The sequence below is a fragment of the Podarcis pityusensis genome, assembly GCF_964106645.2.
Source record: "Podarcis pityusensis genome assembly, chromosome: 3".
Taxonomy (NCBI): Eukaryota; Metazoa; Chordata; class Lepidosauria; order Squamata; family Lacertidae; genus Podarcis; species Podarcis pityusensis.
The window spans coordinates 61059900-61085569 of NC_138026.1; the positions used below are offsets into that span (position 1 = coordinate 61059900).

A 25670-nucleotide genomic window follows, 5' to 3' on the forward strand; every position below is an offset into this window, starting at 1 on the left:
GAGTTAGAGGGAATCCGCCATTACCGTTGGCGCCACCTCCGGAAGTCGGCAGATTACGTGTTCTTTGTCAGATGCCCTTATTCAGAGCAATATAGGGAAAAAATTGCTAGTAAATTGCTCAAGTAATCTCACTACTTTTAGCTCAGGTGTTTCTGCCACAAAGGAGAAGCAGTCATCTGGTTTGGCTCTATACCTTCCTGGAAAAACAGGTAACCTGGACCCCCTGGTCAGGGTAGATTAAATCTCCACTCCATCCCAGACTGGTAATTAGTCATACTCAAGGACGCAGCCTGTCATTTCAGTGCTGCACATACAGGTGTGCAGTCCTGAGTGCCAGACTCAGTGTGATTCATGCTCTGGATCTGTTTCACCCAGCAAACTTTACTGTCTGGGTTCATTTGCATCACCATACCTGGACCAGGTGTTAATTGTCATCCTCCCAGCATCCAGTTAGGACAATTCACCTGCAGGCTGCCCTTCTATGACAAAGTAGAAAAGCAGACCGTCTTCCCTATCAAGATGAGAAAAAAGTTATGAAATGAGTACACTACTGCTGTCTTGCCACTGAGGGTCACTCCTCTTCCAGGCATGGCACATGCAGACAAGCACGCTTAATTCTCCTGGTTTTAAAGCGGCTTAATTAGAAAATGCAATAGACATCAGGTAGACTAGTATTTCTAGCAATAATAATAATAATAATAATAATAATAATAATAATTACTACTATGCATCACATCAATTTGTAGTGGATTAGATTGCACCTGACTAGGGACAAAGTCTCAGAAAAGGGTAAAGATTCTAATCTGAAACAAAATTAAAAGCAGGAAGATGTTCACTGGGAACGATTCTTTCTTGTTTTGAAAGGCAAATTGATTGTAAAGTTATCACATACTCCTTGCACCAGCCAAATGGGCAAGAGGAAGATGAATGCCCCCCCCCCCCAAAGCACAGAGTGATGTATGAAATGGAATATTTATATGAAGTGTGAATGAACAGACAGTTTGTCTGTGATAATTGCATTGGTGCTGTATTGATTTAACACAGAGTTGGAGACATGCTAGGTATATTAGCTCCACGTTGTGTAGGACTTAAAAGTAGTGTACAATTTAAAGGACTAATAACTCAGTCTGCAAATTCAGAGGTGGTTCGAGCCCACCCAGGGATGGCTGTGGGCAGGATTCCTGCATTGCTCGGGGCTGGACTAGATGGCCTTTGGTGTCCCGTCCAACTCTACAATTCAGTGATTCTATGTAGGATAACCAATGGGTGGTATTCAATGCTAGTCCTGCTCAGAGTAAACCCATTGAAGTTAATGGAGACAACTTAGGTTCATAAATTTCATTGGGTCAACTCTGAGTAACGACTTGGCTGAATACAGCCCAATATTTATTTTCATGTTTAAGTGTGCCTGTGGAAGGGTTTTAATGCTAAAATTGTGTCTAGCATTTTATGATGCTACTGTGAATGTGTTCTTTCATGAATAGCATTTGATAGAGACTGGAAACTATAAAAGTGAGTCTGTGTCTGCAACCTGAAAGATACCCAGATATATAAATTATGGTGCCCTGACTTGGGGAAGGAAAGGAGTTATGCAGTTTCTGAGCTTAACTCAAATGGCCCTGCTCAAAATGGTGAGTATTCCTGGAAACTGTGCCTAGTTTTGGCTTAGGCCTAACTAAAAGCCACACCATGACTATGCAACAGGCATGTTAGCTCACAGAGATTAACCTCTGGCTCTGGGACACAGGTAGTGTGCTCACAAGCCAAATTACTCAATATAGAGTAGAAACATGCATTATGTTCTTTCTGCATTATGTAATGATTTAAAGCTGATAAATTGATACACACACTTGTAATTAGAGAGGGAGAGCTGTCTTACTCACTCCCCCAGCCCATCCCTGACTGAGCAAAATTTGAATATAAGGAGAGATCTGACGGTCAATTCCACGCTTTGTTGATTTCACATACAGTGGTACCCCGCAAGACGAATGCCTCGCAAGACGGAAAACCCGCAAGACGAAAGGGTTTTCTGTTTTGGAGGCGCTTCGCAAGACGAATTTCCCTATGGGCTTGCTTCGCAAGACGAAAGCCCATAGGGAAATCTCCGGGGACCTCTTTTAAATGCTGGTGGTGGGGAGCAAAGCCTTTCCCCCCCTCCGGCCTTCAGAAGAGGTCCAGGAAGGCCGGCGGGGGCCGAAAGGCTTTGCCCCCCACCGCCAGCATTTTAAAAGCAGTCCGGGATAGCAGGGAAGAGCTTCCCGCTATCGCGGACGGCTTTTGAAGGCAGGCAGGGGGGGAGCAAAGACTTTCGCCCCCCGCCCGCCTTCAGAAGAGGTCCAGGACCTCTTCTGAAGGCGGGCGGGGGGCGAAAGTCTTTGCTCCCCCCTGCCTGCCTTCCCGGGAGAGCGGAGAAAGGCAGCGCCTTTCTCCGCTGTCCCGGACGGCTTTTGAAGACAGGCGGGGGTGGGCTCCCCCCTGCCTACCTTCCCGGACGGCTTTTGAAGGCAGGCGGGGGGGCCAAAGACTTTCGCCCCCCGCCCGCCTTCAGAAGAGGTCCAGGACCTCTTCTGAAGGCGGGCGGGGGGCAAAAGTCTTTGTCCCCCCCTGCCTGCCTTCCCAGGGGCTTTTACATCGCCCCGGACAGCGGAGAAGTCCTCCGCTGTCCCGGGCGATTTTAAAATGCCGCCCGCCAGCATTTTAAGATCGCCCCGGACAGCGGAGAAGTCCTCCGCTGTCCCGGGGTTTTTTAAAATGCTGGGGGTGGGAAGAAAAGCCCTTGTCCCCCCCCCCCCCAGCCTTCAGAAGAGGTTGGGGGACAGACTGTCCCCGGACCTGGTCTGAAGGCGGTTTCCTTAGGAACGCATTAATTGATTTTCAATGCATTCCTATGGGAAACCGTGCATCGCAAGACGAAAAACTCGCAAGAAGAAAAAACTTGCGGAACGAATTAATTTCGTCTTGCGAGGCACCACTGTATAGTTGTTCTCATTTCATAACTGGGTGAAGAAACATGGGCTGCCTCTGTGCATTTTGTTACCTTCCTGTCAAGGGGAGAGAGAGCTCACACAAAGCGGGGGAGTGTTTTAACGCTGGTGTCCTGAAAATGTATCTAGGTTCTCATCGTGTGCTGAACCCTTCACCCACCCAGCACCAATTTCTGTTCTCATCCTGAAGCAAAGTTCTTAACCCGAGGTACTATTTCTGGGTTAGCAGAGTCTGTAACCTGAAGGGTATGTAACCTGAAGCGTATGTAACCTGAGGTACCACTGTAATTCTATTGGCTTTTCTTTTTTGTTGATGCCTCGCCGGTTTTTGTTTGGTATCACTGCTAATTTAGGTATAATTCTCGATGATTGCTGCATCAGACCAAAGGCCTGTCTGTGTCCACCACCCCATTTTCCACAGTGGCCAACCAGCTGCCTCCTGTCTTGTGCAGGACAAGAGCACAAGAGTCCTCTTCCACTATGGTTCCCCAGGAAGAAGCATTCAGAGGAAGGCTGCCCGAACCTGACGGTAGACTTGCAGCCTTGATTTGTAACTCTAGCAGTGTACAGTGACAGTCTTTTCCCACCCCGCCTACCTTTGCAGGAGAAAGTGGTTTATGGGCTTACCCCAATTGCCTTCCACAAGCCTGGACTTGTGGTGCCATAACTGAGCAGTGGCATTTTTCGCCTTCAAAACACCAGTATTTCTCAGTAAGGTGTGTGGCGTAAGTCAGCACTTGTTACATCTTGGCATCCTTAGTTGGCCTGACACACCCTGCCATTTAACATCTGTTTAAAACCTTAGGAGCCCCGTGGGAAAGGCATGCAAGTTCCATAACAGAAATCACACTGCTGATTGTACCGATAACCAAGCTGTTCCTACGATACGCAAACTCTAAGAGCAGAACCAAGCCTAGGACTTAGCTCTTGTCCAAGCTGGTTAAGTGGGTTCTTCTGCTGAGCCATCGGGGAGTGTGCCAAAATGAACACCAAAACCAGATAGTGCCTCTAGATTATTTATTCAACTACGTTTTGTGTTCCAAACCACTGATGGGGAAGCGATGAAGCACAGCAGACCACTCGGTTCTCAATGCCAGCACAACAGGCCTTCAAAATTCGGTGCCATGTTCATCGGCATCCACAGGGGTATTTTGGGGGGGTGTGGAGTGTGGAGTAGAATTTGAAAAAGGGGGAGCAGGCTAGTTTCTCACATAATAACATTGAGAACAATGCCTGTACATTTTGCATGATCTCTGGTTCTGCCAATGCCAGAAACTTAACCTCTTAATAAAATGATGAAAGCTGGGAACTGGGGATTATTTTTCAACTGGAAGGGGGCACAAATGCCCCTCTTAACCCCCCTCCGCTGGAGGTACTGAAGATACTGACTTGTTATAGAATTGTAGAGTTGGAAAGGATCCCATGGGTCACCCAGGGTCTTTCCTCCTGCAATGCAGGAATCTCAGCTAAAGCATCTGTGACATGGCAGGGTATATTCTTATTAAATTGTTGGGGTATAGGTGGCATAACCACCAAGGAGACACCAATACTGGTGGATCTACATGGATGAAGTCTGTTCTCTGTACTTCAGTCTAAATTGTTCCTTTGGACCTGTTTGGCATACTGGGACGGGGAGACAGCGAGAGAACATCTCTCTCTCTCTCTCAACTATGGAGAAGTGTGGCCTCAGGCTTCTTCCTTTTCTCTGTCACAGTAAGGAATCACTTGCTGCTGTATCGGCAAGGGTGACAGAGTATGTGCTTTGCATCCAGAAGATCCAAGGTTCAGTCTCCAGCACCTCCAAGCAGGACTGGGAGAGACCCTCTTGAAATCCTGTAGACAATGTTGAGCTAGATGGACTGATGGTCTGACTCAGTAGAAGGCAGCTTCCTAGGTCTTTTGGTAACTTGCAATGGTCACTGGCATAGTTACATTCAAAGCAGCTAGTCCTCTAGGTTGCCAGGGTTCCAAAATACTGCAGAGATGGAAGCTCTCTGCAAACGAAAGGGTACTTTGCTGATGGGGAAAGAGCCCCCCCCCCCAATCTCCAGTTCTGTTTTTGTCACAGCTCAGGAGGCTTACATGGTATATGAAGTGACAAAAGGAAATAAGATACTGAGCAGTGTTTGAGTATAATTTAAAAAAGAAAAAGAACCCAAGTACATTTCTTCAATTTAACAGAGACAGAAAATTTTAGTGCATATTATTAGATCAACTATGTCTATAAGGTAGCTATTGTGAAGAACAGAAACTAATCATAGCTTCCTTGCCTTAGCTGGAATCAATTACTGTCCAGATGCTAGTCTGGAAAACACAGAACAAGAGTGCCATCTATTGGCATTATTTTTTCCATGATTTAAACTTTTTAGTGAATTAAGGCTGTTTAAGTGTCCCAGAATTATTCAGAAGTGTTACATCCATTCCCCTTTACATTAGTGATCTTGTTGTACTGAGATGTTCTTCCTTTTTGGTGCCTGCATTTTTAAGTTTATTTAAAAACAAATTCCATGCAGAAATATTTATGTAATTGGTGTCTTCCAGAAGGAACGTTTATTTTGCCTTCTAGCCAACAGTCATTTTGAAAATAAGAAATATAAAGACACACACATATATTTTTATAACAAACATGTATGTAATTAAAAACAAATCTGTACAAAAGTGCTTTAACATTACAAACTTGGATTAGAAGTTCCATGCCCATAATTCAAACACAGCATTTTTAGAACTTTGTGGCTAATGTTGGTCACAGAACAGAGAGGTGGGAGATAAAGAAGAAGAGGAGGAGTTTGGATTTGATATCCTGCTTTATCACTACCCTAAGGAGTCTCAAAGCAGCTAACATTCTCCTTTCCCTTCCTCCCCCACAGCAAACACTCTGTGAGGCGAGTGAGGCTGAGAGACTTCAGAGAAGTGTGACTAGCCCAAGGTCACCCAGCAGCTGCATGTGGAGGAGTGGAGACGTGAACCCGATTCACCAGATTATGAGTCCACCGCTCTTAACCACTACACCACGCTGGCTCTCACACATTACAGATCAGTGCTAAACCCTAGGCTAACGACAGATATGGCTTTCAGATATAAACAGAGAACTAACCAGAAATAAAATAAAAGCTGCAAACATGAAGTTTAACTGGCACCATATTAATCACCCACTTGTAAAGAAACTAGGATGAACTTTTTTGCTGCTGAACGGGCAGTAGTTGCTTTGGCATATATTTTACTTTGTCCACTGGAACCGCTTCTTCCTCTCAGGCAACACAATGTAGATGCGATGGCATCCCCAACACTCAATAACCCACCTGATTTGGCACTGTGACATCACTGAGGGCTAATGGAGCCAATTCAGAGTTAACAGTGCACTTCCTGTATCATAGGTTTATTGTGTGGGTAGGTAGTGGAATGCCTAACTATCAGGAGAGAGTTACTGTGGCCCTTATGGTCACTTGTCACCCTCCCCCCAATGTAGGTACTTCCCAATCTGTGGTTACATCTCCTCCACCATACTACTGGCAGAATGGGTGAATGCTTCAGCCTTGGGCTCTGCAGAGTCAGCCTATCTGTAGGTTGTTCAAAAACCCAGAACAGTATTTAGATGGCCCCAAAACGCCTTGATAATCTCAGGTAGAAATGAAGATTTTGCTGAACAGTTCATTAGTTTAGGAAGGTCAAGCAGCTCTTCCTGCAGTGGGTAAGCATACACTGCATTGCACATACGCAATGAATCTGCAGTAAAAAGGGAGACTGTACAGAAATCCTCTGACTTTCGTCTGTTCAGTTCCCCATGTGGCGCCAGTTAGTGCATTGCTTCCCCTTTTTTGCTGTCTAGGCCGTTTGACATTGTGTGGTCCCCTCCCCCTCCCGTATCAGCCCACATTTGTGTCTTATTATAGGTAGACTAGACTAAGGAACAATACAAATGGGGGAGAAAGCCCTGAATATAAATAACCCCCAAAGCAGAGCAGATATATAGGAAGTGGACAGGGCTGACCAGATGCTAGGCCATATGATAAACACCAAGAGTCATGGTGCCGTATAAAAAACTGGGCATTTATATGGTACAGCTGGCTATGCATAATCTTTTCCTAATTTATGAGGCTGGAGCATCTGGTGTGTTACTGTCATTCTATTAGGTCCCCCCCCCCCCACTTCCAAGTGAGCTGTGTCTTGTTATGAGTATCAGATTTTTAAACGCTGCCCTGTCAGTGGGTGAAATGAAAATGCAATTTGGGGAGAGGCATTAATGTGAACCTATTGCTCATAATAATGCCTTTCCGAAGTGAACACGGTACCTGAGAACAAACAAGGGGTGTGTGTGTGTAATTTCTATCAATTCACACACACTTCATTTTATACATGGCTGTAGCTCACAGGCTTTGCAGTCGCAAGGGACGCGACCTGTATTTGCACCCATCTATGTGGCGATGAGAGTTTTTATCAGTTCCAACTCTCAGTCCAAAGAAAAGGAAGAGCGAACTACACTAGACTGGAAACTCTACACAGTTAGGGGAAGGTATCCAGATAGAGGGGCATTAAAATCAGTTGACCACAGACCAAGGCCCAAGCATGTTGGTGCGGCGGGTACAAATTAATGCTTGAGGATATTTATGGAAACTTATTTAACTGTATCTATATAGCTATTATTAGAAAAGTTAGCTGAAGCCCTTCTCTAGAAGTGTGCGTGTAGCTGTACAGTAAAACTAAGTCTTTGGTTATAATAAAACTGTCAGGTCTTCTTTGAAGTAAGAGATTCAATGTGGCTTACTCTTAAATATGTGAGTGTTAGCTTGCAACATACCTTTTGTAGGATTGGGAAATCATAGTTTCAAATTTCACATCATAAATCATAAAAACATATATTATGAGAAGTAAAAAATTGCAGCAAGTGATCCATCTAGGTCTGAATGCTGTTCTCACAGTTAGTTGGCCAAGCAGATGCCTACAGGAAGCACACAACCAGGGCCTGAAACACAGCATTTCACATCCTGAGGTTTCCTGCAGCCAGTATTCAAAAAAGCATACTGCTTCCCACAGTGGGGGTAGCAAAAGATTATGATTCTTGCATTGCAGGGGGTTGGACCAGTTGACCCTCAGTCTTCCTTCCAACTCTACAATTCTTCAAATTTATAGCAGAATACTTCAGATAACCCTAAGTGCTTATAAACCTTTACAATGGATATTTGTGACAGTCAAAAGTAATTGCTTCTCTCTCTCTCTTTTACAATGTTCTCAGATTGAGAAACGGACCTCTTAGGCTTCTGGTGTGTCACTGGAACTCTGTGTTTTCAGCCATTCTTCCACATCAGGAGGAAGCCAACGTCTGTCATAACCAGAAATCTTTCTGCAGCTATCTGGGAGTGTGGGTTGTTCCACATCTGCATTGGGAAGATCCAGATTTGGAACACTGCTACACATCTCTTCTTGGCCACTGACGTCTCTAAAATAATTTTCATTCTCTTCGGCACTTTGTTCACCTTCAGAGATTTCCACAATAATGCCTTCATGGAGACTTGAAGATCTCTGAGAGTGAAGTGTATCTGCTTCTTGGTCAGAGTCACTGAGGCCAGTGGCCTCTCCTGAGGGATCTGACTCTGGCTTAATGTCTGGTTCAGTTACAAGAACAGCGTGTCTGCCTTCTGGTCTGGGGTCAAAGTTGACTGGGTTCATGTTTCTTACCACAGCAGCCTTAAGAAACGAAAAAGGAAATGAAAAAATTAGTGGCAAGTTATTTTCCTTGGAAACAAAAGATAACACACAGCCCATTTCTCATCCGTTTTAGCATGCATGAACACATGGGAGTGCATCAGTTTGCTCATCTTTCAGCTTCTTCCCTGTCCTTCATTTCATTTCATTTCACTTTTAATTTTTATACCGCCTTTCTATATTGCTATGCACAAGGCAGTTTACAAGCTGAAGAAAGAGCAAAATATAATAATCCGGTCCAACACAAATAAGTCATAATAAAATATGTGATAAATTTGTCATACAGCTCCCGTGTTTAGTTATAGCCCTATAAAAATTGTAAGAGGAGTAAAGAAGTCCAAGTAATCCATAAGCTTACTGAAAGATGGGAGTTCATAAATCACTGGAATATGAGATTTCAAGATAAAATACTCAATCTTATGTTTTGCTTAAATTGATATGATGCATTGCAATCTTTTATTCATCATTTGAACATAAATGTGTATTTGGATATTTAAAAGCAAAAAGTGGGATAAATGCCATAAAAGTTAAAATGGTCTTTGCTTTTGACTACTAATACTGCCAGGTTGTGTCAGGCACCACAGGGACCAAGATGTGCACAGGGCCCCATGTGGCTGAACTTGCTGACAGCATTTCTAATCTCCCCACAATGCAGTGCTATGCCATGGACACTGCATTCTGAACACCGCTGCTACCATCTAATAGTCACTCGGGCCCAACATTTTTGTCAGTGCTGCGTCAAAGCGTTTTATACCAGCAGCGGAAGGTTTTTTTCAGCTTTGGGCCTGAACAGCAGAGGTTATTAGGAAGAAAGCAGTCCTCGCTTACTCCAGGCATAGACAAACTCGGCCTTCCAGATGTTTTGGGACTACAACTCCCATCATCCTTAGCTAACAGGACCAGTGGTCAGGGATGATGGGAATTGTAGTCCCAAAAAACATTTGGCGGGCCGAGTTTGCCTATGCCTTACTCAATGTGTTCTACCAAATGCTGCATAGTGCATAATATTATAACTGTGTATTGACTGTATTTTGAAAACTTTTGCAACCCTCTTTGGGAGTCTCTTGAAGCTATAAAGCAGCATGTAAGTTTTATAAGAGAACCAACAAAATAAAATTTGAGTCTGTTTGCTATTAAGACATTATATATGAAGAAAGGTCCGTATAGTTAAAGCTATGGTTTTCCCAGTAGTGATGTATGGAAGTGAGAGCTGGACAATAAAGAAGACTGATCGCCGAAGAATTGATGCTTTTGAATTATGGTGCTGGAGGAGACTCTTGAGAGTCCCATGGACTGCAAGAAGATCAAACCGATCCATTCTGAAGGAAATCAGCCCTGAGTGCTCACTGGAAGGACAGATTGTGAAGCTGAGGCTCCAATACTTTGGCCACCTCATGAGAAGAGAAGACTCCCTGGAAAAGACCCTGATGTTGGGAAAGATTGAGGGCACAAGGAGAAGGGGACGACAGAGGACAAGATGGTTGGACAGTGTTCTCGAAGCTACCAGCATGAGTTTGACCAAGCTGCGGGAGGCAGTGGAAGACAGGAGTGCCTGGCGTGCTCTGGTCCATGGGGACACGAAGAGTCAGACACGACTAAACGACTAAACAACAACAACAACATATGAAGAAAAGAGCTTTAGGCTCCTACAGAGAACTTACCAGAGACTTAGGAAGTTTAATTGTTCTCTGTTTTTTACTGAACCATGTGTAGATTCCTGCAAGGATTCCCGCCAAAAGAAGAAATCCAAGAACACCTACAGTTATAGGCACTGTTAAATCTACAAAATTAAAGAGAGAGACATTTGATACAATAACAAGGCATTGGGTCTAATACTATTAATTCACACATATATGTATGCTACACATTTCAAAGTAGTACAGATATTTTTCAGTAAATTAACAGGTCCTTCCTTGGCAGCGCAGAGCTATTTATAAGACAGCCTGGAGCACAATCTGGATACATAGACGAACACACCCACCCACCCACCCACCCACCCACACCTTTTCTCTCTCTCTCTCTCTCTCTCTCTCTCTCTCACACACACACACCCCCACACACACCCACACACACACCCACACACCGTGCCTGAAGTCCATTCGACTTCCAAAACGTTTGAAAACCAAAGCGTGGCTTTTGATTGCCTGAAGGAAGCAGGCAATCAGAAGCTGCGGAAGCCCTGTCAGACGTGCAGCTTCCAAATGAACAATCAAAAACTTGAACAGTCATTTCTGGGTTTTGATCGTTTGGGAGCCAAAACGTTCAAGAACTAGGCTGTTTGAAAACCAAGGTACAACTACTGTATGTAGCATTTCTAGCTTGAGAGGGGCAGTCTTCCATCAGTAGGGAATTCTACTGAAGGTGTGGGTGGGAGAATGATTCTGAAGAAGCTAGACTGACATCCTGGGTTCCCTCTCACAAATTAGGAACCAGGAAGCTGCATTTTGAAACACAGAACTCCCTGGATGTGTTTGTGGGCCGTCCCATAACTGCAGCAGTTGAACAGCTGGAGGTTATAAAGATGGAGCAGTCAGAAAAAGGTGAACTAGCACCCGTGAATCTAGACAGAATGGCAACTATGCAAGCACAGTCGACTTGCAACTTGCACACACTTACTTTGCACGATCGCAGCTTTATGCACCTGGTGGCTGGTCACCCATGGTCACACAAATGCACGCAAAGCAGAGAGCTGAAAAGTGCTGGTGCAGAAAGCAACTTTAAGCCCTCTGCCTGGCTTACTGTGTTCTGAGAGGTTCCTGACACCCTGCATTGCAGGCAAGACCTACACAGTGTGCCAGCACTGGAAAGGCAGGGATGGTCAGGTGGGAGTGATTCCAGGGTTGTTCTAGCTACACACAGTTTTGACTATATGTACAATATCTGAACCTAACCCCTGTGAAAGTTGTGATCCTCCTCTACTCCAAATTATGAAGCTGAGTGACCACGGTAACCACTGAATTCAGTGGTGGTTACTTCTAAGTAAAGGAGGAAAGAGGCTGTTTTTGCAAAGATGTGGAGGCTGCAGTCCACCCCCACCCAGTCAATCATGTGACATCACAATGATGGCAGGTGACTAAGGGGTAGCCGGCTTGCCAACCTGTCCAATTTGGTTTATGAGGCAGATTTTGTTAAGACTATGGCCCATAGAGCCGTAAAGGTTCCCCACCCCTGTCCTGGTGCTTCTGTATGATCCTCTGCTCTGCAGATTATGAGGCTTTCAAAATAATGAAGAATTAACTTATTTACCTGATGAGTGTTTAGGAGGAATGTCAATACACCTCTCTTCAGATTCTTCACTCTGAATGGCAAACTCTTCTGAAAATCCTTGAACTGAAACACAATACAAGCTTTCCGAAGAAGGAACTTGAATAGATATGGTACATGATGTGTCATTACATACGTCCTCTGCCTCAAATTTTTGACGCTGTAAATAACAAAAAAACTTTTTTTTAAAGTTACACTTGTTTATGTAAATACAATATATGCAAAGAAACAGGAAGGGGGCTGCCAGCTGATTTAAACACTGCCTACTAACAACCTAATTTGCTACTGAAGATTTGCAGAATGGAAAAAGCCTTTTTTGTGGGCTCCATGATACAACCAGATTTTTCTTTCCATGTTCTTAGAATTAGTCAGATTATCCATCTCTGTTTCCCCACTGCATGATTTATACTGTATGTGGTTTACTTCCCTGTTCCTAACATGATGCAATCAATTTTCTCATTTCCCCCTTTCCTCTGTCTTCCCCTCCACCTCCATTCCTACTTCCGTGTCAGTGGTGTTTCAACTAATCAGGGTCCTGGTCCACATTCTTCCTTTCTCTCTAACCTCATTGCTATTTCAACATGCAGTATCCCTCTTTGTGCTCTTAAAAGCTATTGGGGTTTTTTTGCTTAACAGAACCATGTTATTGTTTCTCATCAACTGTCTTCTCTTTCACTGAAACACTGATTTAGCCTCACAGTGTTAGAACAAGAGACGAGATCAAGAAGAAGGGTCGATCGAAGAAGATTGGAAAAAATTTAAAATATATCTTCAGAAATATTGTAATATAAAAGAATGTTAGAAAAGGTTGGAGAAGAATATTAGACCGTATTGGCAGACAGAGTATAATGGAATAAGTAAATATGAAGTGTAAAATAAAAGAGAGAGGAGAATTAAATATTTTCGAATGTCAAAATAAGCAAATGAAAAGAAGGTTAGAAGGATTTGCTGGAGATATGATTTGAATTAGAATACAAAGCAGAGAAGTGAGAGGAAGTCACGGAAATAAGTAAATGAGAAAACGGTTTTAATGGTTTAAGTTGAATTTTTCTTTTGTTATTTTTTTATTGTGATTTTTTGTCTTGTGTATTTTTTTTTGTATTGTGTTTTTTTTTTTGTAGGATGTATGTGATTTGTAGGATGTATGGGATTTGTTTTTCTTTTTTTACTTTTTACTTTTTCTGTAACCTTAAAATTTGAATAAATATTTTATAAAAAAAAAAAAAAAGAACAAGAGACTTGCAGTATCTTTAGATCAATGACCAACATATTGTGGGGCATATACCTAGATACATGAAAATACATATTGGGATTCCGCCCTGCCCCCCAATTGTTTCAAATGAAATAACTAATAAATATATATCGAATTTATAGTTCCTCCTCTTTACCGCTCCTCCTCTTTAGTTCCATTATTACTGTCTCTTTTAAAAAGTCTATTTAAAAAAGAGACAGAAATTCCTGTCTTTTCTTCTTTACCATTACATTATCCTGCATTTGCTGAATATTTCCAAATTTCATTCTTTCTCCTCCTACAACTAAAACATTGGTTTATACTGATTTTATGCTGCCTCTATTACTTAAAGCATCAAGCTTGCCTAATTCCCTCCCCAGGCATGCTTAATTCTCTTCTCCACCCTCTATCTTGAATTCTCAAATCTGCTACTCATTTTGCCCATCCTGCCTCCTGGACTGACCACTTCTGTCTTCTTTACTGGCTCCCCTTTCATTATGACATTCATTTTAAACTTTTGCTCTTTGCTTCTAAGTGCCTGCATTCTCTTGTCCTTTGTTTTGTCTTTTCTCTCACAATGTGGCCCTACTTGTTCCCAACATTTTGCTAGCACTCTCTTCCTCACCAAGTCCCTTTCTTCCTCTGCTTCCCCCCATTTTCATTATTTAGTGCTCATTATTCTAATCCAGAGGGAAGCGGGTGGCGCTGTGGTCTAAACCACTGAGCCTAGGGATTGTCGATCGGAAGGTTGGCGGTTCGAATCCCTGCAACGGGGTGAGCTCCTGTTGCTCAGTCCCTGCTCCTGCCAACCTAGCAGTTTGAAAGCACGTCAAAGTGCCAGTAGATAAATAGGAACCGCTCCAGCGGGAAGGTAAACAGTGTTTCCGTGCGCTGCTCTGGTTCACCAGAAGCAGCTTAGTCATGCTGGCCACATGACCCGAAAGCTGTCTGCGGACAAATGCCGGCTCCCTCAGCCTATAGAGCGAGATGAGCGTGCAACCCCAGACTCGTCCGTGACTGGACCTAATGGTCAGCGGTACCTTTACCTTAACCTTTATTCTAATCCAAGGTGGAAGCACTGCCCCAGGTCTTCAGTGGCAATATGCAGCTGGATCCTACATAATTTTCACAAATCTCTTCCTCCCTGGTGATTTCTTCTCTTAAATTTTAAGGTAGGTGCGTGTTGGTGTGGGTGTGGTAAATTACTACCTTATTTTAAAAGACACTATATACTATTGTTACTGCTGTAGCACAATTAAACCATCAGTACTCTAAGAGATAAAGCTTTGTTTCTTGAAAAAAATGGGGAAACTGAAACTTTAACTGTACCCTAATGTACACAATACTTAGAAACCTGTTTAACATAAATTGTTTTCAATGTATTGTTTTAAATTGTCTTGCTGTGATGAGTAGCACATTGAACAGACTTAGGGCACATGAGATTGTCCATTAAAATCTCTATGCTGTACTCCTGATTCAGAGACACACACACAGCTTCTGAACACAGTAAGTAACAGGAATGACTTGGGTAAAGAATTCCAACTGTCATTGCAAAACTGTCAGTGCTTCAGCATAAATGAACAGGTCAATCATGTGAATTTATGTCGTTGAGGTTTGCAGCACTTATCAAAAAGAAATCTGGCCAACTATGCCCTTAAGGGGAAATAGTGCTATCAGTGGTACACTTGTAGATTGAGAGAAGCAAGCACACACTTTGAAAGAAACACATTTTTTTTCAGGCCTTTACCTTCCCCATGCTAATATCAAGAAGAAAAACAGGATGTCCCTTCACAGCTCAAGAATATTAAGCATACAGCAGGAAACAGGAAACAAAGCACACCCAGAAGTCCAGCCATTAGGCAACTTCCAGTTTCCTAAAAAATGTGTGGAATATACTTCATGTGCCTGCTGGTGAACTGAAGCTCATCAGAACTATGCTGAAATTGTTCTCTGAGCATCACATCAAAAACAGCCTCTACATTAGGGAGAGAAGTTCATAGTCTTAAATTTACCTTTTCCGGGTGTCCTTTTTCCCAAAGGAACACTCTGGAGGTGAAGTCTGTGATGTTTGCCCTTAAAGTAAGTGGGAACTTCTTGCCATATGGAGTGAGAGGAACTTCAGTAACAACTTTTATTAGATGATTCTCAATGTAGATACTAAATTTTGGTGGTGCTATTCGGCCTGAAACAGTTAAACTTTTCCTATTAATATCAAACAGTTCACAGTACTGCAATGCAAGAAAGTTAGCTACAGACAACTTTAAACATTTATCAGCGTATTGAAGCAGTATGGGTGAATCATCAGATCTTATCTGGGGAACAACTTGTGGACAGAATGCAACCCTCAGCCCATTTGTATTGGCTAAAATTCTACTGTATGTAGGAATCAGGCTGCCTGGGCCATGCCACTCTCTTAATATACCTCAAAGTGCTGTGCTGCAAGAATAACAACTATACATTTTTTTAACTCTGTGAAGTACTACAGAAATAATTAAAATGATAATCAATAGAGAGAATCAACAACCCGTGAAGATATTCAGTATGGAAATTGTGAAGCTATCCCACATGAATCATAATTGGAGCATTAACAAAGCCATTTTAATTGGAGGCAGGTACTATTTGTCATAGGCTGCTCACCTGTGCTACACACATCTCCCCCTTAGGGCTGGGCGATATCAGCTTTTCGACATCACGGTGTATTGCCAGCCAAACAATGTGGGGTTGGGCGATATACCAGGATGATGAAAAAACAAGATGCGCTGGCAAGAGCTGAGGCAGTTTCACCCAGGCTTGCAGACTGGGACAACGCAGCTTGTATGCGCTGCTCAGCTGTGGGGAGAGGGTTGCTGCTCCCCACAGCGAGCAGTTAAAGCACCCCGATGCTCTTGCCATTCATGTGCAAGCTGCGAGAGCACCAGGGCTGTCTCATATGCGGGGGGGATGTTAAACTGCTCAACTGAGGAGTAGCAACCGCGCTCCCCTCAGCGGAGCAGTTTCAGAGCCTCCACCGCACCGCTGGCTTGCCAGGCTGGGGGCTCCTTTAACTGCTCAACCGAGGCAAGGGCAGCTGCACACTCCTTAGTGGATCAGTTTAAAGATGCAGAGGGAGGAACAAGCAGTGCCCGCTTGAGGAAGGAACTCTTGACTCCCTCCAGTGGACGCTGTTAGCAGAGGGACTCAGGAGTGGTGGCGGTTTCACCAGCGATATACCACTAAGTGAAACCAACATTGTGGTCTGCTCCTCATACCGGTCCTGGGCGATAAATCAATATTATCACCCAGGCCTACTCCCCATGCTCCACTCTTAAGCCCCTGAGCTTGGAGGCTTAAAAGGGGAGCGAGGGAAGCCTGCAAAGGGCTCTGTGAGTCTCCCCGCTTTACGTTCCTGATCTCAGAGGGGAATAAAGGAGACTTGCAAACCCTTTTCCAAGTCACCTTGCACTTCACTTCTTAGCCTCTGAGACTGGGTACTTAAAAGAGGGAGATTTACAAAAGACTTTAAGACAGCCGCTCCCCTTTGGAGGGGCTCAACCTGGAGAGCAGGGACAGGCTTAAAGCCTTTGCAGAAGTCTCTTTCAAAAAGGTTGTGTACAAGAGCTGCTTTCAGACAATCAGTGCTGTATTTTAATATTTTGTTGGAAACCACCCAGAGTGGCTGGGGAAGCCCAGACAGATGGGTGGGGTATAAATAAATTATTATTATTATTATTATTATTATTATTATTTTCAGGGTACCCAGTACTGGCACTTTTGTTGTTGTTAAAAAGTGTGGCACTTACTGTAACAACTTCATGGTGAGTACCGGCACCTATTTTTCTAGGAAAAAAGCACTGGCTTTGTCACTCAGATGAGTGATGATTTAATCCTGATAAAAAATTTCCTTCCAGTAGCACCTTAGAAACCAACTACAGTAAGTTTGTTATTGGTATGAGCTTTTGTGTGCATGCACACTTCTTCAGATACCAATAAAAGCTCATACCAATAACAAACTTAGTTGGTCTCTAAGGTGCTACTGGAAGGAATTTTTTTTATTTTATTTCGACTACAGCAGACCAACACGGCTACCTACCTATAACTAGATTTAATCCTGCTCTGTGATCTTGCTCCCTGCTGGGAACTTGACAAACAGTGAAGTATTAAACCCTGACTGTCTGCCCTTCAGCTGGCATAATCAGTAACAGTTGATGTTTGGCTAGGTGTGGTTTGGGGAAAATAGTAGTAGTAGTAGTAGTAGTACCCACCCTTCACCTTAAGGTCCCAGGTTGGGTTACAACATTAAAACAACATTACAGACAATTTAAAACAATCCACAACCATAAAAATAAGGTGGGTCCTGAAAACACCTGTAGGTGCAGGTGTTTGAACAGTACAATGAAGGTGCGAGGCACACCTGTGTGCGTAGGTAGTTCCACAGCTTAGGGGCCGCCACACAGAATGCCCTCTCCTGGCTGCCCTCCCAAGCCTTAGAACTACCAAGAGGGCCTTTTCTGCTGGTCTCAGCACCACAGAGGGTCTGTAGGGAAGGAGACAGTCTTTCAGATATTGGGGGCCTGAGTTGTTTAGGGCTTTAAACAGCAAAGTGAGTGGCACCTTGAATTGGGCCCAGAAACAAACTGGGAACCACTGCAACTGTTTTAAAACACAGTTGTATGAGATTTAAATGGAACCCCAGTCAGTAATCTGGTTGCTGCCTTTTGGACCAACTGAAGTTTCTGAGTCGTCAAGGGTAGCCCCAAGTAGAGCGCGTTTCAGTAATCCAATCTGGAAATTACCACAGCATGGAGTATAGTGGCCAGATCACCTTTGTCCAAAAGGGATCGTAGCTGGTGAACATGCTAGAGTGGAAAAAAATGCCACCTTAGCCTCCAGTGACCATGTCAAATACAGGAGCACCTGCAAACTGCAACCTTGTGGGGTAAGTTGAACCCCCATGTGAGCCCTTGATTGCCCTGCAGCCTGGAGATTCCCTAGCCCCATTGCAAAGGATAGCCCACACTCAAGATCTAGAAGCCTTACATATTTCAACGACAACTTACCATTCTCGAACACATGATATCGGTCTGAACGTGTATAGTCAGATTCATGCAGTCCATTAAGAGCTTTAACCTTCACCCAAAACGTATCACACGACTCATCAACCTCGTGGGTGATATCACAATAGTGTTGTGTTATGTTTACACAGTTATCAACTTCCACGTCACCAGCCCTATGTAAAAAAAAACAAAAAAAGAAAACATTCGAAGTTCATATTCAAATTTATAAAGTGTGATAAAATTGCAAAAAAAGTTTATTTTTGTTAATCTGCTGATTCATTAGAAGACAGCATTGAACGAACAAACATTTGGGGGAGGTACAAAGTCAAAACAGTCTTACCTATCATAGCACAGGATGCTCACAGTAAAGAGAGTCTTTGAAGACACACTTTTGTAATCCCACCGAACAGAGGTGTTGAAATTATATGAATCTATGACAATATTGCTTGGTGAAGGCACTGAAAAGGCAAATATTATTACTGCTTTGATGCAACTGAATTAAATGAATTTTGAAAACAGCCAACCAAATGACTATTTATAATTCTAGCAGAAGGATATAAACAGAACACACCAGGGGTGGGGTGGACAGCAGAATTGCCATGTGTGTTTCTGCAGCCTCCCATATGTCACATACATGTGCATTCCTATACATGTAGGAAATGTCCAACCTCTATGCCTGAAATCTGGATGGAGGGGTTTGCATGTGAGGATGTGGGCACCTACAGCTTATTCTGACCTTATGTCAAATGCACGGAAGCAAAGGAGGTCTGTCCTGCGTGCACTCAGCCCACTTTCAGGACGCATGTCAGTAAGTCTAATGAGGTGATAATTCAAGTGAAAATTTCTACAAATATACCAACTGTAGCTCTGCAATGATACCAGCCTTCAAAAATTGTACCACCCTGCATGAACCAAGGTGGCACAGAGAGCTTGAGGTTGGTAAGCTACCTCCCTCACTATGAATTAACTACTAAAAACCACCCCAAATTTAAATTATTTATACGCTCCACTTTAGTAAGAGAGAGAGAGGCTCCCAGAACACCTTGCAAAAACAAAAAACCAGCTGTAAGCTCAACCTTGTTTCAGGCATATGATCTAAAACACATGACCTGAAGAAAAATGTTTTTTTTGGGGGGGGGGGGGAACCAAACTTCGTTCTTAAAGTTATATTGTACTTTTTAATAGCCTCATTTCCCTCCCTAGTTGTTTTTACCTATTTCCTATATTTCAACATTTTCTTCCAATTTCTTCCCACAAAACTTTCTGTACATCATGACAAACCAGGGGTAATAATCCTGCTAAGCCACCTGGTCTAGCCACTTCTAGTGTAGTGAGTGAGGCCTTTCTCATTAAGAGACAGGTCTAGTCTGTGACAGGAACACCCCCTCCCCTCTCTTGATGTAGTTCCCTCCATAGCTCAGTAGAAATGGGTAAGCATCTTAGTCTTGCCTGCTATGCTGAGCTGCTGTTCTGTAGCTCATGAACAAATACAACTTCTCCTGACTCCTGCTGCTTCCTGGTATTTGGGCAGACCCCTTGCAGGGTTTTTGCACACAGTGGGTACCCTTGTTAAACTCCACAGGATGCTTCATCTACAACTGTAAAATATAGCCAGGACTTCCTCTTGCACTGGCACCCACAAGTTATGTTTTTACTCATATTGTGCAATGTAGGTGCAACATTTTAAGTTCCAAATGAATGCCTTTGAGTCTTCCACTGGATAAAAGGGAAGATACATTTTACTTAGTTATAGAGATAATCCACCTTTCATTAAAGCAGGCAACATAATACTTATCTCTATCATGGAGCCATCTTTTAAACTTTTCAGGAGTGTAAGCAAAAGGAAGAAAAGGACAGTTCACTAAGCTGACAATATCCTTTCCACACTCAGGACGATGCACTATGTGAAGCTAAAAGTTCCTAGCTTTTAGTAAACAACTATTCCTTAGAGGCCTTCCAAACTTGAGTTTCCAAACTTGAGTTTTGCAGCTACAAGCACACCAGCTGCTAAACGATACTAAGCTGGGGATCTCTAACATATTTCCAGAAAATACGCAACTAGAGTTCCAAGAGATTTCCCGAGTGCCTCTTCAAATACTTGCTCCACATCTGTTCCTCATGCCTTCCTAAAGAGCCAAAGGCCACCTTGAACCATAGTCACTTCTTCAGAGCATGTATGTCAAGATGAACATGGCAGCCCAAATGCAAAAGTGGCCATAGTGAGAACAGTTTTAAAAGCTTCTTTCCAAAAGACTACACTATTTTAAATCAATTTTTATCCTTCCTGGTTAAATTCATATGGAATAAAAAATTTGAGGTATCTTAGAGATGTCACACACAGACACACAAATCTGACATCATGGCATCACAGTAGTAGTCAGTATTATTTTCTAAATACAGTATCAAATTTAGTGGGCCCATTGGGGACTCACAAACAACTTTTTGGAATCAGTGTCACAGGAGACCTATGGAAGCACTCATCAAAAAATTAAAATCTTGACAAATTTTGGAGAGCTCATGGCATCACAGTAGGAAACACACATGAGTAAAATTAACAAACTAAAAGCACATTAGAACAACAACAGATGACAAATTTGAGGGTCTTAAAGACCACAAAAGGCTGCTTGGTGGAACAGAGGCAGCCTGTGAGTTAGCTATTCCTGATACAGAGGATGTGTCGAAATCTTACTAGACTGATTCAATAGGTTAACACTAATAACTTATCTTTAGAATTCAGAAGTATTGTGAAAAGAAAGAGTTTACATTCATTTCATGGGTCCAGGGCCAGCTGATTTTAAGTGACCTTTATGGACAAGTTAGTTTAGCAGCCTAGTGTGCTTAACTTGCAGAGTCCAAGATTTATTGATTATCATTGTCTGGATCAACTGTACAACTGCTGAAGGCCCCATATCAATACTGTGTGCCCCCCCCCCCCGCCCCAGAGCACAGGTGTAGAGAGCAAAAGTGCACATCTACTCTGCTGCCTCACCCCTGCACACATCCCTGCTTCACTATGCTTCAGTCCATGCCTATAATAATATTATAATAATTTATTATTTATACCCCGCCCATCTGGCTGGGTTTCCCCAGCCACTCTGGGCGGCTGCCAACTGAATATTAAAAACAATACAGCATCAGACATTAAAAACTCCCCTAAACAGGGCCGCCTTCAGTTGTCTTTTAAAAGTAAAATAGTTGTTTATTGCCTTGACATCTGAAGGAAGGGTGTTCCACAGGCCCTCTGCCTGGTTCCCTGTAACCTCACTTCTCACAGCGAGGTAACCGCCAGAAGGCCCTCAGCACTGGACCTCAGTGTCCAGGCTAGATGATGTGGGTGGAGACGCTCCTTCAGGTATACAGGACTGAAGCCGTTTAGGGCTTTAAAGGTCAGCACCAACGCTTGGAATTGTGCTCAGAAATGTACTGGGAGCCAATGAAGATTTTTCAGGACCGGTGTTATATGGTCTCGGCGGCCGCTCCCAGTCACCAGTCTAGTTGCCGCATTCTGTAGTTTCCGGGTCACCTTCAAAGGTAGCCCCATGTATCCCTTGATCACATGCACCAGCACGAGCAAACAAACCCAGGTGTTACTCTGATTAATCTATAACTTTATACGCCTAATATGGTCTTTACCAATGTCATGCCCTCTATGCTTTTGGACTACTCCTCCCATCAGCCCAACCAGCACAGCTGTAATAGCTGTGGCTGATGGGAACCGTAGTCTGAAACATTAGGTCAACAAAGGGCATAGCTGTCAACTTTTCCCTTTTCTTGCGAGGAATCCTATTCGGAATAAGGGAATTTCCCTTAAAAAAAGGAAAACGTTGACAGCTATGACAAAGGGTGACATAATATCACACTGATATACCTAATGATTCATACCTAAGCACTAACAGCCTTTTGCACGGCCAGTTTGGGAGCAAAAAATCCACAGCAAATACAGTGCTAAAGGCCATATCACAATAAAAATATGCATGGCTGGAAAATTTAGGACTTGGGGCATTTGTAAATAAACTAAAGGGTAGGTTCACTTTACTTTCTCTCATATTAAGTTAAAGACTGCCATTCACTCTAATAACAAAAAGAATAGCACTGAAATATATTACGCTGAACACATTTGACTTCCATGACTGGCCCTGTCCCAATTTAAGAGTTCTCACTTTAATGAAATTGTATTAATTTGGAACTAACTGGTATTGTATAATTGGGTTATAATCGGAAAACTAATAAAAGAAGCCACTGAGTGTGGCCTTTTGGCAAAAATTTCTCACAATTCAATCACAGACCCCTTGCAGGTTATTGTGTGCTAGTTTGAGTGTAAGCAACAGTTAATATTGGGCACTAACCAGGTCCTTTGTTCTACAGTATTTTTTTAATGGATTCATTGCATGCTTTTATATTGTTGTAAACTGTTGTGATACATGATACAGCAGTAGATAAATACTTTTATTTAAAAAAATACAATGTAGAATCTGCATGAACTGGGAATTTATCACAGAATGCTTCATTGTGGATCAGCACAGCAAAAAGAGATCTTCTGAGTTATGGAAGATTTTGCCTGAAAATTGCCTCACCTATAGCAACAAAAATCCAGGCAACACAGTTGGGCATACAACTCACATGCTATGTGGCATATTTACTGTAACTTAAGTAAATCTGCTTATACCATGTTGCTTAACTCTAATAATAAATAATTTATTATTTATACCCCACCCATCTGGCTGGGTTTCCCCTGCCACTCAGGGCGGCTTCCAGCAAAATATTAAAATACAAGAATCAACTTCCTTATCTACTTCCTTGTATGAATAAGTGCCAGAGAACCTACTTCTTCTATAATGCAATACAGGATGAAAAAAGAAAATCACAAACATTTTCCAAATCACAAAGCCTTAGAGAAGAGCAAAACACAAGCAGGGGTCTAAAGTCACTTAAAACTCTGTGACCTGGAAGCACTAGCTGCATATTTGACAATATGTGGGAAGTAAATGCAGTGCTGGCTGGCAAGGCAGATCAACTTAGTACAGTATACTGTATTCGGCTGTACGGATTTGAGGCCTCACAATCAGTTCTAACAAACCCTGACTCACTCGAAGCCTAGAATGGCGTTGGGGTGGGCATAATGTCTTTCGTGCATACCTGATACCAGGGTACATGAACGGCGCACACGCAACATGTGGGATATAAAAACGCAATGAATAAATAAATTTGACGCGGATAAATAACGTCCCCATATTTTTTGGGCAGCCCATTACGAATGGGCCTGTTTCAAAAGGGGGCTTTCCCGTGTGTTTCAAAGTGCCCGGTCGACTTTGCAACGAAGATCAGTAACTGGAGATGATGCCTCCTTCGAAATACTTAACCTACGCGCGGACCATGCGTAAAATCCAAAGAGGGAAGCGTGGAGAAGGCGCGCCGCCGCCAAGACCAGAAGCGAGCAAAAATGACCAGCGCTGAACCAACCGAGCTTTGGCATACCGGAAAACTCATTCCAGAAACCAGATCCTAAAACCCATAGCCCAGGCCTCTTAATCCAGGAATCCCTAAGAGTCGAATTCGCGGAGCCAGCCGCGCTGAACAATGCGCCAGGCTCCGGCGGCGCCTCGCTTCAGGAAGAGGCCCGACCCGTTCCCCTCCCACGGTACCTTTCTCCGGCAGTGCCAGCGCGCCAGACCGGCCGCGGAAGGCCCACGGCAAGACCGCCAGGGCGACCAGGAGCTCCGCCGGCCCCATTCTCCTCACCCCGAACCACAACAAACCGCGGCAGGGCAAAAAGCACCGTTGGCCGCCTCCGCACTTCCGCTGCTGGAGCCGCTCCCTCGGAGAAAGTCCCACCCACCCAGCCGGGCTCCCACGGAGGGGCGGGGTGGCTGGAAAGGGGCGGCCTCCGGACTCTTCGGCTGGAGAGTCCCTTCTCTGGGGAGGCGCGTGAGCATAATAAAGCTGCAGCTGCCTCTTGTTCTGGCTGAGATAGTACGGTCCCAGGCAACCTCAGGTTTTGCTGGTTCTCACGAGAGAGTTGATGTGAGCAAGACGTGAACACTTCAAGCATCAGAGCTTATCCAATGCCCATGCTTGGATCAGCTAAATGTTAAGTTGCGAACAAGCAATGTATCTAATCTGAAGAGCATTTGTTGTGGTTATTTGTGTTGACCTCACAATAGCTAGAGCAAAAGGTCAAACAGAGTCACCCTTTCTTTTCTTAAGTTTTCGTGTGTGAGCACAAATCATTCCCAATCATGGCCACACTAAAATTCTGGATTTCGTGGGCGTTCACATTTATCGGCAACCAAACAAAAAAGACAGCCTCAAAATGAAGCGGGGAGTCCCCTCAAAATAAAACCACGAGGTTCCTTCTCCATTGTCTGAAACTACAGGAAAAACTATAGGCTCACATACAGGTATGCACAATACAGTTTCAAAGTGAAACAGTACGTTCCTGCGACATTGACTAAAGAAAATATATCCTAGTTCATTTTACAGTTTTGATCTGCTCTTGACTTTCCGTGTGACCCTAGAATTTTCTGCATCGCATCACTCAGTCATAACTTTAACTTCCAACACTGGCTAAAAACACTGAAAGGTGGTAGTGGAAGCAGAATGCTGGACTAGATGGGCTTTTGTTCTGATTCAGCAGGCTTCTTACCATGTTTTTAAGATTCCAGCAAAAGAGACCAGTGTCAGTTCTGGAGATGCTTGAAATATTAGAGTCCAAAAAAAAAGGAGTGGGGAACTTCTTGTTCTCAGCCCAGATGTGTTTAACTCTACCCTCCCTGTCTGAAGCTCCACCCTTTAAAAAAAATTCCCTCGTGAAACAGCTAGGCTTTAAAAAAACCGGTTTGGATTTGCTGCAATGGGAAATTTAATGATGTCAAGTCTAATTGCAGCATCAAGGGGAGGGATGTCATAGCTCCGTGTGCTGTGACCACTCTTGAAATTTAAAAGGTGCTTTAAGTGTTCACGTATTGCTCACATCAACTCTCTTGTGAGAACCAGCAGAACTTGAGGTTGCTTGGGACCGTACTATCTCAGACAGAACGAGAGGGTTGCGTGACCTGGTTTTATTGCTATGTCAGTGTACAGCTATAAACACATACTTGCAAAGCTTGTTTTTCCTCATAGCTCCAATGAGCAGGGTCTCTACAGCCAAAAATTCCAGAGCCTGTCCCCTTACTGGCTTATAAACTCTGGAAGGTTAGCCACAAAGAATGTGACCCTGTGGCTGAGAAATTTTCCCCATCCAGGTCTGAAAGATGTTTTCCTGTATGAAATTCTGCTCTGTATTACTGGTGCAATATGCAAAAACAATAGTAACTTTTGTACATTTATGCTTTTATCAGGGAAGTAGAAATAACTATGCTTATAAACACATTCATAAATGACTGAGCATACCAAGGACATTGTGGTGCTACATTTGTTTGAAGCGAATGCTTTGGTTTTTTTCTAAGTCACCGCAGCACA

The 25670-nt window shown here is 43.4% G+C and overlaps 2 protein-coding genes across 2 annotated transcripts in view; one reads left to right on the plus strand and one right to left on the minus strand.

Annotated features, from left to right (window-relative positions):
- Nucleotides 1-25670, plus strand: part of SLC35D3 (solute carrier family 35 member D3) — a 325732-nt gene that overhangs the window by 65802 nt on the left and 234260 nt on the right. The window lies entirely within an intron of this gene.
- Nucleotides 5503-24020, minus strand: IFNGR1 (interferon gamma receptor 1). The gene is made up of 7 exons (XM_080999723.1): nucleotides 23855-24020; nucleotides 18553-18670; nucleotides 18216-18385; nucleotides 15192-15361; nucleotides 11931-12108; nucleotides 10346-10464; nucleotides 5503-8666 (listed from the first exon to the last, which is right to left on the minus strand). Exons 1-7 carry the CDS (start codon nucleotides 23940-23942, stop codon nucleotides 8232-8234), a joined length of 1278 nt encoding a protein of 425 aa, XP_080855849.1. The 5' UTR covers nucleotides 23943-24020; the 3' UTR covers nucleotides 5503-8231.